Source organism: Morone saxatilis, unplaced genomic scaffold (assembly GCF_004916995.1).
Source record: "Morone saxatilis isolate NCDOM2014 unplaced genomic scaffold, NCSU_SB_2.0 Contig4, whole genome shotgun sequence".
Classification (NCBI taxonomy): domain Eukaryota; kingdom Metazoa; phylum Chordata; class Actinopteri; family Moronidae; genus Morone; species Morone saxatilis.
In genome coordinates this window covers 448220-462922 of record NW_023339984.1, presented here as the reverse complement: position 1 = coordinate 462922, position 14703 = coordinate 448220, and the positions used below count along the sequence as shown (strand labels likewise).

The 14703-nt window shown below is 38.4% G+C and overlaps 1 protein-coding gene across 2 annotated transcripts in view; it reads right to left on the bottom strand.

Moving 5' to 3' along the window:
* Positions 1-14703, bottom strand: part of LOC118338211 (sentrin-specific protease 3-like) — an 18336-nt gene that overhangs the window by 1948 nt on the left and 1685 nt on the right. The window contains exons 3-11 of one of the 2 annotated variants that reach the window (XM_035675471.1): positions 12095-12799; positions 10545-10661; positions 10027-10138; positions 8228-8375; positions 5559-5606; positions 3910-3987; positions 2875-3012; positions 1384-1467; positions 1142-1192 (exon numbers count right to left, since the gene is read on the bottom strand). In XM_035675471.1, the coding sequence (XP_035531364.1) occupies positions 1142-1192; positions 1384-1467; positions 2875-3012; positions 3910-3987; positions 5559-5606; positions 8228-8375; positions 10027-10138; positions 10545-10661; positions 12095-12799 (1481 nt within the window). The remainder of the gene's footprint in view (positions 1-1141; positions 1193-1383; positions 1468-2874; positions 3013-3909; positions 3988-5558; positions 5607-8227; positions 8376-10026; positions 10139-10544; positions 10662-12094; positions 12800-14703) is intronic. The other variant, XM_035675472.1, reaches the window with a different exon arrangement.

Genomic DNA, 14703 nt, shown 5'->3' with positions numbered 1-14703 from the left:
AAGCATAGCATTGTCCAAAATGTCCTTCACTGGAGATAAGGGGCCTAGCCCAAACCCTGAAAAACAGCCCCATACCATTATCCCTCCTCCACCAAACTTCACAGTTGGCACAATGCAGTCAGGCAGATAACTCTTCCCGGCATCAGCCAAACCCAGACTCGACCGTCTGACTGCCAAACAGAGAAGCGTGATTCTTCACTCCAAAGAACAGGTTTCCACTGCTCCACAGTCCAGTGACAATGCACTTTACACCACTCCATTCAATGCTTGGCATTGGACTTGGTGATGTAAGGTTTACATTTGCCAGTGGAAGTTCTGAACTCTTCAGGTATGGAATCAGCAGAGCGATGGCGACTTTGGCGATCATGCGCTTTAGCAGTCATTGACTCCGCTCTGTGATTTTACATGGTTTTCCCTTCGTGGCTAAAGTTGCTGTTGTTCCTAAATGCTTCCACTTTTTAATAATATCACTTACAGTTGCGCATGGAATATCCAGCAGGGATAAAATTTCACGAACCGTCTTATCGCAAAGGTGGCGTCCTATCACAGCACCATGCTTGCAGTCACTGAGCTCTTCAGAACGACCCATTTTGTATTACAAATGTTTGCAAATGGAGACTGCATGGCTAGGTGCTTGACTTTATACACCTGTGGCAAGGGGTCTGATTGGAACACCTGAATTCAAGTAACAGGTGTGGCCAAATACTTTTGTCCACATAGTGTATATGTTGCTGGTAAATGTCAATATGACCACAGCTCACATGGGCAGCGTGGCAGCTCTCACCTGTTAACATGGGTGTAACAGACACAAACAGACACATGCAGAGTGTCCAGGGCATAAGTGTGGTACAACCATGGCAATCATTTAGCACAGCCTACTTCCCAAATAGGCTATCAAGTTTGGTTGAGTTAGCTAAACACACCGAATGATGTAGCGAATGTGCTTACAGTTTGAAAGCCATAGCCTCTGTAGTCTTTCTAAGGCTCTAAAAAAAAGTTTGTGCTGGTGGTCGACAGGAAATGAGATTGTGTTGTTAGTATGCTTAATCATGCAGCCCTAATGGTATTAATTTGAATGTAAGGCCAAAAAAACAAGGTGTCACATTAATCTGTATGTGGACAATGGGTGTGAGAAGCTCACCTGTAGCACAAAAGCTCCACAGTCACTGTCGTTGTTTTGACGACCCACATTCTGCAACATACAATCCACAATACATTAGAAATATGCAGTACAATTATTGAAATGCACAACACAGTAATGTATGTATGACTTGCAGCAGCAACAACGCACACATTTTAAATTCAACTCTTTCAACTAGAGGTCTGTGAAATGAGTAACCTCAATCAGTGCCAAAGTTTAAAAAAGGAAACAAAGCATCTCACCATTTTGAAAAAGCCTTTCCATCCCATCAGAAAGTCTTGTTGGTCTTTTTTGATGGCCTCCGCTTGCAGATACTTAAAAATGTGCTGAAAACAACAACATTCAATGAAAAGATTAGAGATGAAGCATTATTCTTTACTGTCTCCACAACAAACTGAAAAAGACACAAAAAGAAATGAGTTATAAATAATGACAATGAACACTTTAGACGGAACTCCAATGTACTTAGGTCTGTTGCGATAATGGCAATATTGCTATAGAACCTTCCTGTATTACACTTCAATGCACTGTATGTACTGAATGTTCAATTCCCTTAAAAAAGGGACAGCTCAGGCTAGTGCCAACCAACCGTTAAGAGTGGCTGAAGTCTTTGTGCAAGTTGCCTAACACAGCTTTGACAGTAGTAGGCAGCAATGCCTTGCAGTATGCAATATCTGGTCTTAGCATGGCAGAGAAACCTGCTGTCAAGTCAATGCTTCAATATAGTGCTGGTGATAGTTTGTAACGCAAGATACCACCACAGCTACTTGGCTTTTCCAAAACATACATCTACAGAATCATGCCAACTGCCAATTAAAAAGCCAATAAAAAGAAGTGTTATGTCAAGGACCACCCACATTCAGCAGACTTCAGGTAAAAGAGCATTAATTGTATTGTACCCCCGTGGATTTATGGCACACACACACGCCGTTCTGTTTGTCACTGGGGAATCCCTCACTGCGACACCTCAAATGCACTACATTATATTATGGTGTTGGTATAGTGTGCTTATTTAAATTTTCCACCCATATCCATAAACTAAACCATCTCAATTGATTACTGTAGTTTATAATTACAGGGCTACATACTGGGGAAATATTTTCTATCTTTATTTTGAAGTTGAGGTTTTGTTTATTTTGAGGTTAAGATGGGAACGGTTTCCTTGTCTCATTGAACTCTTCATTTATTTTACATATGAGACACTCAAAAAACCACTCTTGGTAGGTGTGTTTCTAATACTGACCAACGCCTTGGTAAAACTGATGATACATAAAAACACGAAGATGGGACGCGATAGCCACAGTGCTGTCCACGTCTGGTAAGACATACAGAGACTACTACAGAGTAAATAATTTAAGTACCCCAATTATGAAATGTTAGATTTGTTCAGTAAAAGATACAGTTACTCATATACATTATCCACTAAAATAGCAATGTTCTATTTATTACCTAAGAAACAGACTTAATCTGAAAAAGTAGTAGTAAATATGAACCAAGAGGGTGATTGTCCTTGTTAACTACACTCTTCATTTCGGGTATTTTATGCAGTGCAGAGCTTTAGGTGGTGGGTCATAACAGACTACACATTCCCCAGCCTATTAGTTAGAAAGGTAGCCTGGAAACTGCAGAGATAGAAAGTCCATTTACTGAGGGTCTCGAAGGGGTTTTACATTTATTCTTTTTTCAAAAATAATCTACTAGTATAAAGCCCTGGTGTTGCTGTCCATTCCTACCTTTGGGCAGCGTCTGTTGAGGGTCCGCTGAGAGTCAAAGTAAGTGATGGCTCGACGAGGAATGTCAACACTGACCAGCGACCAGTGGACCTCCAGGTGGATGGGGATCAACAAAAGATCCTTCTGAAAGATGTCAACCTGATACAAGGAGAGTACAGTGAGAAGAGTGGAGGGCACAAAATGGATATTAAAATAGATAATAAGTTTATTTATTACAATAGTAAATAAAACTTTGCTCACTTTTGGACAACGATAATTTTAAATTATCTAGGCTGCCTCCCACCCCTTGAAAGTACTGTGGAGCTTTGCTAAGTCAGCTTTGTTCCATCTAGCAGTTAAAAGCAATGTTCTTAACCATGCAGATGAGAAAGAACTGGTACAGCCATGTCAGTTGTGTGGGCAGACTTTGGCCTTAGTCTACGTAATAAAGAGCAAAACAAAACTAAATGTAAATACTGTAGGAAAATAGCGGATTAGCACAGCTCCTTACGGAGTGCTCAACTCAGATTTCATCCCACTCCACTAAAATTGGTCATTGCCTTCTCTAAAAAGAAAAAAAAGGAAAGGGGAAGTTGTATTTTAATTTTAGCTTAAAACCTGTTTAACCTGTATGATGTCACAGATACACACACAGAGGCAGCTACATCTAACTTCTAACTTCACTGCTGCAGAAGAAACGACACCCTGCTTATCAATGAACACATAATTCATGAGGTTACTATAAACATCAGCTGGAAACTGATCTGATTTAAACAGCCAGGCTCATGCGCAATTTGACAATGCATGGAAGCGTGGAAATGATCACCGTGACGTACAGTGGGACCAGAGATTAGCATTACGCATACTGTAGTGAAACTAGAGTGGAACGAAACAGGAGATAAGGCGACGCTCCACTCCAACATCCGCCCAGTCCACTCACATAATCTGCCTTGGGAGTTGGGGAAGAGGGGAGGTTTCCCCCCCATGAACACTGAACTTAAAAAATATCCTGCTTAATAACTTAACTGAAAAAGAGTTCATAAGATTCCCACTTACATTTTTCGTCCACCGTTTGACACCTTCATAGCCTTTTGTCCTTAGCTTATCATAAAAGAAGCTGTTGAAAAAGTGAACCTGAAGAAGAGAACAGAGAAAAGTAAAAATTAGAGTAGGTGAGAGATATATGGAATGAAAGTATGAATATATTAAATGAAACTTTGAATATATGTAATGAAACTTTGAATATATGGAATAAAAGTCTATATATATGGGATTCAATGTCACTAGATCAAGAGACTGCGCCATCTTGTGTTTACGATACCAGCTGAAATATTATTCCATAAGGATGTTACCGCAAGAAGTGTGGGACTGAGTGAGCCTGCACGTCATCTATCAGAAGCAGTCCTGACTATTGAAGAGATAATTAATGCCCTGGCGAATGCAGGCCAATATTCACACCGTTACTGTACTGTAGTGTGTTGTTCAAACACAATGCATAGGAAGCAGCAAAAGGTTTAATGTGGTTAAAGCAGGAAAGTGAGTAAATCAGTCACTGATCTATGAATGAACATGGATGATTCAGTATGTGCTGTCCACAACGGCTTCATATTTATTTATTCATATACATATATAAAAAGCTTCTCCTTCAGTCTCAGCAGTCTTTACACATGACTGTTCGCTGAGTTTATCTTCATTAAATCGCCTGAAAACAACAGCAGGCTGCTACAATATAAACATACAGAGCTCTTCACACATCAGACTGCTCGGATATAACTCAAAATTCTGCTTTTTTAATAAAGGAGACATCCGGTTACCAGGGCTTTTGGCAAACGTACACTCTTAATGTACTCTTAATTTATCCGTGAAATACAATGCAAAGCAAACGCTAATTAATTATTGAACTATATGACCATGTACGAGGTGAGATACATAATAATTATTACTCAAAGAGCATCAGTCAGATTATAATAATACAAGCATTTTCATCAAATCAGTGTCTTTATTTTGATACAGTTTTTCGCCACCTATGATCTATAGTCACCTTCACCTAGCCCTTTTTCAGGTTGCGCTGTTGAACATAGATGGACCAAATTAGAAGGTGCACATGAAGACACCCACTAAATGCCTACTAAAGCACCTTGCGCTCGACATTAAGGGTGAAAAAGATTAAACTCAGGGTGAAATGGATGTTTGCCCCCTCGTAGAACCAAGCCTGAATATAAAACGACTATAATTAAATGAAAAAAAGATATCAAAAATCTGGTAGGGCATGTGCCCTTCCAGCTTAAATGGGCATGACTTGACTGTCTTGAAGCAACATTGTAATAATATTACACATCTGACAGCAGAGTAGCCAGGTGCATCTAAAGTGACTGCTTATCAAATATCATTCCAAACATTAGAATTGCTCAAAACAAAAACAAATTTGATATACATAAATATCAAAATATAAAACATCTTAAAACCCTTTAGTAGGCCATTGGTCTTTAATTTATATGTTTTTAGGGCTTTTATTGCTTTAAATTGATAGTGACAGCTGAAGAGTGACAAGAAAGGGGGAGAGAGAGGGGATGACATGCAGCAAAGGGCCATAGGTGGGAGTTGAACCCAGAGCCACTACAGCAAGACTCTGCCTTGGTATGTGGGGCACCAGCATGTAAGCTACAAGGGCGCCCCAGCCATTGTTTAAAATAAATATTCCTTACCTTCTCTGGCACAGAGTCCATGACCAGGTCACCATACATGTTCATAACCTGAATCAAACAACAATAGAGGATGTCATATGTAATGACACATCTTAAAAAAGTTACTTTTCTGATCAGTGAGCAGTGATTATTATTATTATTATTATTATTATTACATTAGTCATTTTATTGGTTCAAAAGAACATCTGCCAAATACACTAAATACACTTTTTATTTTGAGTATGGCAAGAAGTATGAGAAGAAGTAGAGGAACTAATTTATCTATTGAAGATATCTGAAGGACACATAACCCCTTATTAGGTGTATGTCTTTCACTACCTAACTCTCTAACTACTTTAATCACCTTGTTTTTTCTTTTCAAACGTGACTGTCAGTGGACTGTAAGAGGGGCAGACCAACTAGTTAATCGATTGCGGATACTTGTAATGTGAGTGAGAGATGCTTTGCTGAAGCAACGCCGCAAAACACAATGTTAGAAAGAAGGGTAAAAATGATTTTGGTTCGTATGGCAGGGAAAATACCCTGGTGGGCCGCCACAGTATAGGTAATGAATGGGAACGAGTGGAATGATGTGTCAGAATGCAGTTTAGAGCTGCTACTTCATGCTGCAGTCAGCCTAACAGCAGAGGAAAGTTTACTCAGAATACGGGCATTTTGTTAGTATTGATATCATTGTAACTATTACCAAATGACAGCTACAGGCTACAAAAGAGCATGTTGATAGTGTCCAAGGGGGCATCTCAGTTCCCTTAATAGCATTCACGTTTCCCTCACTTGCATCTTTTCCTCGTCACAGTCCCTACCACTGCAGACGCAAGAAGAGATGAAGGAAAAGAAGCAATGTGAAAAGAAAAGAGGAAACAAGTTTTTAATGAACTGAGTGGTATTCCCTGAACACTCATCTGAAACAATATCAGTGGTCAGTTGGCAACAGCTTTATAGGAATCTTTTGATAGTTTAGAGTAGGAATGTGCCTATATATAGTGTCACTACTGCCAGCGAAGCATTGCTTTTAAAAGTCTCTCTGCATATTTCCTCCTAAAATAAACTGTTTAAAAAGCACTTGCACACTGGACTATACATACTGTCAAGCCTACAAATCAGTCAAACGGTTTATAAGCGGACTTCACTGTTCAGACAGAGAATGCCACCATTTACACCGTCAGAAATTGTTTTTTAATCTATTACTTATCTGCATCTGTATTTATTAGTATTCTGTTCAATAATGCAGGTTATGATAAGAATTTCTTGTAATTTGTTTAGTTTACACTAGGCACACAGGAATTTCCAGCCTCACGTGACTAAATGGAAATGAAAATGGACAATTGTGCTCATTGCTGAAAGATATCATACTCTCTTAGTCCCCCCTTTACATTACTTCCACAACACAGATCCAGATTTTTGACTAGATTGTGAATGAATGTAGGCTAACCCCCAAGCAAACAATATTTTACACTTCACTGCTTTCCAGACAAGCATAAGACACACTGTTAACAGTCCTGAGGATAAGGTGGCAGTACATTCATTCTATGCACATTCTTAGTATTATTTATTATTATTAAGGGTGCTCCAATCAGGGTTTTTGTGGCCTATCAGATCTATTTAAAGCCTTATGTTTATAGTGTACGCACACACCTACACTCCTGTCTCCAACACCCTGGCTTGCCCCACCCCTCTCTGCTCCTCTCTACATATACAGGCTGTATGTGTCTGCTCTCTTGTTGGTCACCAGTAAGTTTTATAAATTTGCCCAAGAAACACAACTCACATTGGATGTTTTCACCTGTGATTCAGTTTTCACAGCAGCTGGGTGAGTCACACATTAACAAGGCTCGTTAATGATGTCGCCTATCGAAAACTGATGATTTACCTGCTCCATGCTTCTTATACATCCACCATATAACATCTCTCTCTCTGTTTGCAAAATGCTAAAACGAGTGCCTGACTGTTAATATACTGACCAAACTAAATAGAGCGAATATGGGCCGATTACGATCAGTGACCAATCAATCGGAGCACCCTTCAATTGTAACAATGCAAAACCCTGCAGCAATGATGCTAATTAGCAGCACGTTTTATCATGCATTCCATTTTGGTGAGGTAGTTACAGAGTCCTGGCACTGTGCATGCAAGCTTACTGCTATGGCACCTTTACCCGGAACAAGTAAAATGCCATGCTGGGCTCTAGCGACTCACTAGCCCAGTTAGGCAAGTGGCAAAAAATAGTGAGCCATCTCACTTCTTTCTCATGTCTGGTGAGAGTTGGACATACTCAATACCAATTTGGCATTGTCAAGAAAATAGCAGTGGGTAAAGACAACGTTGTGCAAGCGAGCATTTCAATTATCCTGGAAACAGGAGTTTAGTTGGCTGGCGTTGAATGTGGGTAAAACTCCAACTATGTATCACGCAGTTTGCCACAAGTTGGAGAGCCGGGCAGATAAAACGGGGTCATTTTTCAGAGGCACACCTAATTGCTGGAGTGCCATAACAAGGGCCTACAGCATCTGCTCGCATGGCAGCCAAGAGGGTCTTTGTTGTGTGTTGATAACCTCTAATAAATTAAACATTTTATATAGGAGCAAGGACAAGGACAAGTAGATATCCTCACCGACTGACCAGGCAAATGAAAAAAAATAAACAAAACAAAGTTTGTACTGCTGCTGTACCTGGTCGTTGAGCCAGTTCTGTCCATACAGAGTGCCAAGGTCATCCATGGTCAGAACGTGGCGTTTGTAGTTGACTCTGAATATTTTAGCCAGGGCTGATCCTGATGAACGCTGGAAGGACTGTATTAGGTGCTGGACCACTGCTTTCCTAATGAAGAAAAAATCAAATAAATGGTTACATTTAACTTAACTACACAGTCACTTTTGTAGTAATAAAATACTCCCCAATAGTTTAATTAACCCTCCAGATCCCCTAATGAATGTCATTCATTATTACTCACGTAATTATTATATTCCATATGTTGCCGATTTCAGTAGCCTATTATCCTGACATGTTTACTGACATTAAATAATGTCAATAATGTAACAAACTGCCTGCAAGTCAAATGCGTGTACCAGGCTATACCGGGGTATCTAACTTAGATGTGTGAGTCTTTATATTGAGCAGAATTTTTACTGTTTACTTTTAGACTAGTCTAAATAAATTTTCTGTTTAATTGATGGCGAAATTAGTTTAATGATTATTGCAGTTTCCCAGGAAGGGTGTCTCCTCTTTTACTTTTCACTACAACTGGAAAAAAGTGACAACAAACCAAAAACTCCCAATGGACAAATGGAAATTATTACCTCAGGGTGGCAGTAGAGAAAAAGTCAGTGTATTATGAAAATGATCAGAAAATATAATTTGTCATCATTTATCATCAATATCATTTATTTCATCATATTATATAATGAATGAGAAACATATTGACACACAACCCAGTCTGTGTATTTTTTTTATTTCACTAGAGAGATATTGCTTTTGAGCTTTTTAATCTAATTTATGCATTTTGGGGCGGCAGTAGCTCAGTCTGTAGGGACTTGGCTTGGGAACCAGAGGGTTACCGGTTCAAATCCCACAGACCACAATATGGAGTGTGGACTGGTAGCTGGAGAGGTGCTAGTTTCACCTCCTGTGCATTGCCAGAGTTCCCTTGAGCAAGGCAACCTAACCCCAAGAAACTGCTCATGGGGCGCTGTTAACGTGGCAGCCCCATAACTCCACCATCTCTTCCCTGTTGCATGTCCACAAGTGCATGAAGTGTGCATTTCAGCCTGTGTGTGTGTTTATAAATAAAAAAATGAAAAAACTATTTTCCCAATAGGTGATTAATGAAGTACATATCCATCTTATGTTTAGAGATAACAATTATGCAAGGGTAGAAGACACCAACACCAGACACTTAGGTGGATGGTTAAGAATAAAAATGTGATTTTATTTATATTTGTATTCTTAAGCATCCACTTGAGTATTAGGAAGGAAATTCCTTAATTTTCTCTCAAGACCTCCAGTAGGTGTAGTGGACAGAAGTAGTTCTCCTATTACTGTTCTTTTCTAGTTTCTGGATATACAGGGTCACAGTTTCACCTTTTCTTTCTCTTTGGTGAGCTTAGCCTGTGACGGCTGAGCTAGGGCTTGGCAAAATACAATGATAGAAGGTTAATTAATAACATTTGCAATTCAGTTGCATGTTTATATTACCAACTTCCTTGATTTGAATCAATTGTATAAATTGTATTCATTCATCACAGAACTACACAAAGAATTTGCAGATATAACAAATTAATAGACTTCCCTAAATGAACCACTTTACTTTAAGGAAACAAGGACTGGTTGTTGTAATGAGAGTAAAGAAACTGCTTTTCTGTGTCATACTTGTAAGTCAAGAAAAGAACAATTAATTAAGCCATAATGACATTCTTGGAGCACTAGTGGTACAGCTACAAAAATCCAAGAATAACTAAACACTGTGTCTAACCTATGTGGCTGTGAGAAGCTCTCACTGAAGATGTCCTGAAGCTTCTCCACGATGTCATCCACATGAATGGGGATCAAACTGCCATACTGTTGTAGAGACTCTTCAAGAATACCTTAAAACACAAGACAATATCACTAAATTATCTTCACAACAAGTTGAACAAGCATAGTATGGTGTCTGTTCAAGAAGACCAACTCTTTCATTTTAACATTTTTATATTTACATCTAACAACAAAAGGGAAAAAAAACATTGTCTATTTTGCAATTTGAAGAAAATCTTGAAAGAAAGACCCAATCAGCACATATAATCCACACCTAAAACAAACCACTTTTTGTTGGGTCTTATTCGATATTCCAATAAATTAATTTTAAAACAACAAGCAAACAAATGGAACCAAAAACAGCCACCTTTTTACAGGAAACACTGCTGTTTGTCAACCTACTGCTTTGGCATTACAAAGTATGAAAAATTATCTGAAAATGCTAATGTGGACAAAATCCTGTTCTCTGATCCATACCAGTCACACAACTCATATGCTCCTCAGTAAGTGCCAGCTCCACTGGTTTGACCTCCACTTCCCGTCTCCCTCTGTCCTCTTGCTTGTCTAGAGAGCAGCCATTTATCGGTTTATCTGCTAGAGAAAAGGAAAGAATTATACACAATTTCTGTCCCTATACAGATTGTTAGACTGTTAACATTTTTCACTTAACTCAAGAAAAAAAAGCAATCTGGTCAAGGTAAACAGACGGGAACTGAAACAGTAGTACCTCATCTAAAATTAAGAACTTTGATATATATATATATATATATCAGGTGAATGCAGGATTTCGGCATATGATCAAAACCACATTTTTTTGTGTGCACTCATTAAAAAACCTATTCTTTTAATTAGAATATTACAATGGTGTGTGGGTAAATAAAAAAATCCAATGAAAATTATGTTGAAATTAAGTCCAAGAAGGTAGGTCGGCCCCTTTTTTTGGCAGCCAAAGGGAATCAAGAGAATTGTAAGTACACATGCAGATTAAACATTAGCAATGTCTGATGGAACTTATAAAGCCATCTTTCTGGCTACAGTCTTCTCTGGGCTAACAATAAGTGACGCTGGATATGCTTCATCAATAAACTATCACAGTCAATCACTGTTCGATGCAAGTCCACAAAGTCAGACACTGAGAAAAGACTGACGGAAATAAGCAGCGTCAAAGAACTTATTCAAACCCAGAAAATTGAGCTTGTCCTGAGGTACAGCCCAAAAAACAACTTCTGCACCTCCTTGCCAAAAGGGGGCATCAGCTCTCCAGGACAATGGAAACCAAACTAAGAAGCTGCTACACTGTGTTAGTTATTTGTTATATTTATGTTCAATTCTAGTATTTATATTCATGTTCAAGTTCTACTATTGAAAAGCAAATGTTTTCAGAAAAGAGTTTGTTAATTTACTCTTATTTATTTTTACTTATATTTGTTATTGGTTGCATTATATTCAAGTAGCCAAATAATTGACTGTCTGAGAGTTTACCTGTTCTTATGTATTGGGAGAAAGTGGGTGCTCTAATTGTGAAATAGACCGGAAGTGTTGTTGTGCACATATTATACATACAGTAACATGTTGCCAATAAAGTTGTTGTCAAGTAACTTCAAAAGGTTCTTATTGAATAACAGCAGGGAATATTAAGAGACAGACACAACACAGACAACACATTGTTAGTTTGGTATTTGTATGTTTGTATGTGATTTGCTGACAGTAAGAAAAATATAGAACTGTACCATTTTTAATATATTCTGTCCATAATAACTAGTCTTCTTTACAAGTGTAGTGTAGGTAAGTACCTGTTTCAGACTCTGAAAGAGGGGGTTACTACAAAGATATGCAGCCCTATGCCATTGTGAAAGATGCAGGATTTCAACATATGATTAGTAATGTGACCATTTTTACATTTAAAATAATATTTTTGTGTGGCATTTTTTGTTTGCACTAATGAAAAAACCTATTATTTTAATTACCATTTGACAATGATGTGTGGGTAAATAAATAAATGAAAAATATGTACTGTATCTCTGTACCTCTTTCAGACTCTGTGAACCTCTCATCATAGCTGTCATCATCCCCATCGGTGTCTGGTGATTGCGGATATCTTTTTATCCTCCTCTGCTTGCCGTACAGACTGTACCTTTGCCCTCTCCGGTTCCACCGGTGCCCTTGGGAGCATACCCACTGGGCCCGCTGTCGCCAGCTCTTCCAGTGCTGGGTGAGCCGAAATCCAAGGCCTCCATGGGATCGCAAACGCTGCCAGCGCCTAAGCCTCCTCAGAGCCCTGTACCTGCTAAGGTGGGACCTGAACAAGTCCCCTGCTTCAGCCTGGGAAACAGTATCCTCTACAATGACATCACCACCTTCTTCTGCCTTCTGTTCTGGTCCATGTTGGTGTTGTTGTGAATGAGGGTGCTGGGTGGACTGGGAGGGAAAGTCTGGGATTCCCCACTCCACCTCCGCCTGGTCTCCTTCTTCTTCCACATCCTCCTCCTCTTCATCCCCATCATTGTTATCCCAAGCCTTGCCCTCAAACTCGCCCTCATCTTCCTCCTCCCCATCCAGATTGTTTTCTTCTTCCTCATCGCCTATTTCCTCGATCCTACCCATCCCATCATCCTCTTCGTCTACATACTCGCCTGTCCACACCTTCTCTTTCTGCCCTAGTCTGAGGTGCATGGGGCTGGGTACACTGTGACCTGACACTGGGACTATGAGGTGGTCTCCAGGAATTCCACCTAAACACAAACATGAGCGGTGATTAACTGGTTTTAATTAGGAATGTAACAAACAATTCACAATTTACAATACTGGGTCCACAAAACAATGACAAAAAATCCACTAAATATATTTTCTCTTACATTTTCTTGATCAAAATTATAGAATCCCTTTTTATTTCTGTGCTGTATTAACTGTGAAATCACAATTGAACTGTTGTGAAATATCTTTACATTCCTAGTTTTAATTTCAACCAAACACAACTTAAGTCCCTTTTACTTAACACTTCTAGCCTGTTTATTTAAGATACAAATGAAAAACGGCATAATTTAAATAATTTAAACTGGTACTAGGAAATGCATGACATATTTGCTTGTAAAACGATTTAAGCAACTAATCATCAAAATAATTAGAGATTATTATTCTGTTGATCAACTGATAATTTCAGACCAAACCAGGCATTTCTAGCGAAAGCCAGTCCCATCTGGAAGTTGAGATCACAAAAATTAATACATGCATACAAAACATAGTTTTTGTAGTTTCCCGCAAGTTTCATCAATCATGGCAGTCCCCCATACAAAACGTTGCGCCATATGGCACAAAACTAGTAGAAATTTCGCTCTAACTGAAAAAAGAAATTGCCTTTGATTTTTTATGAATTATACCAACAAAAAAAAATAATCAAAAACTTGTCAGGCAATTAAGTTACAATTTCATTGGGAAAAAAAGTTTGGAGGGACTGATTAGCTGCAGGCTGGTGTGGCGTTGTGGGGGTGCCTGCATTGTGAGGATCAGTTCAGTTGCTGATATTTATTTGGGTATCTTTGTGAACTAGGTGATGCTGGAAGCAAAATGACACATTGAATACTTGGTCGCGAAGTAAAGAAGTATTAATTAGTACAATAAGTAAGCAAAAGTAATTCAAGGGAATGCACTTGTACTATACACACTCCTATCTTATTGCTGACAGCCAAGAAAACATTCTCCTGAAGAGTACTGTAACGTAACACAGGTTGAGTTGTAACAAGTAATCAATGAATTGATAAGTAGACAGAAAAATTATCATTATCAAAATAATCTGATAATCAATTAATCATTTAAGTCATTTTTCAAGCATGCCAAACAAACAATCTGAAGCCTTCATCTTGGGTTTTTTCAACAGTGGTTTTCAAACTTGGGTATTACATTTTGGGAAGGAATTGGGTTTTCCTAGATTGTAATTCAAGTGATTCCAGTTTGATCACTGATTAACTATGAAGACTATCTTGAATCTGGAAAGCTAAAAGAATTCCTTAAGACAAAATCCTGTCAAAATGGAGGTCTGTGGTCTAATATGCATCTGTTGTCTGGGTCCTTGACATGAAAAAAATTGGGAACCCCTGCTTTAGGAAGCAAAGATGGGCATTTTTCACTCTTTTCTGACATTTTTATACCAAACAATAAATTAATTAATTAATACAGATTCTGCAGATTAATCAATAATGAAAATGATCATTAGCAGGGTCGGGAGGGTTACTTTAAAAACGTAATCCAATACAATTACTAATTACCTGTTAAAGATTGTAGTCAGTAACCTGATCCAAGTATCACAATATTAAAGTAACGTAACTTGATTACTTTCCATTACTTTTGGATTACCTCAACACCCAGTATTAAAATAAAGACAAGAGAAAGTAAATGTCAATAAGAAGTTTTGCTGTAAGTATTCTATAAGACAACAGAACTATGTAACCTTAGGAAAAAAATGGGAACCAAGATTTTTCTCATCAAAAATGTGTCATCTTCTCAGTATTTTTTTTAAGTAAAACTGATGTATTTTAAAATTGTAATCCTGCTAATAATTCCCATTTTTATTAAATATAACTGTAATCTGATTACCGTAATTTCCGGACTATAAGCCGCTACTTTTTTCACACGCTTTGAA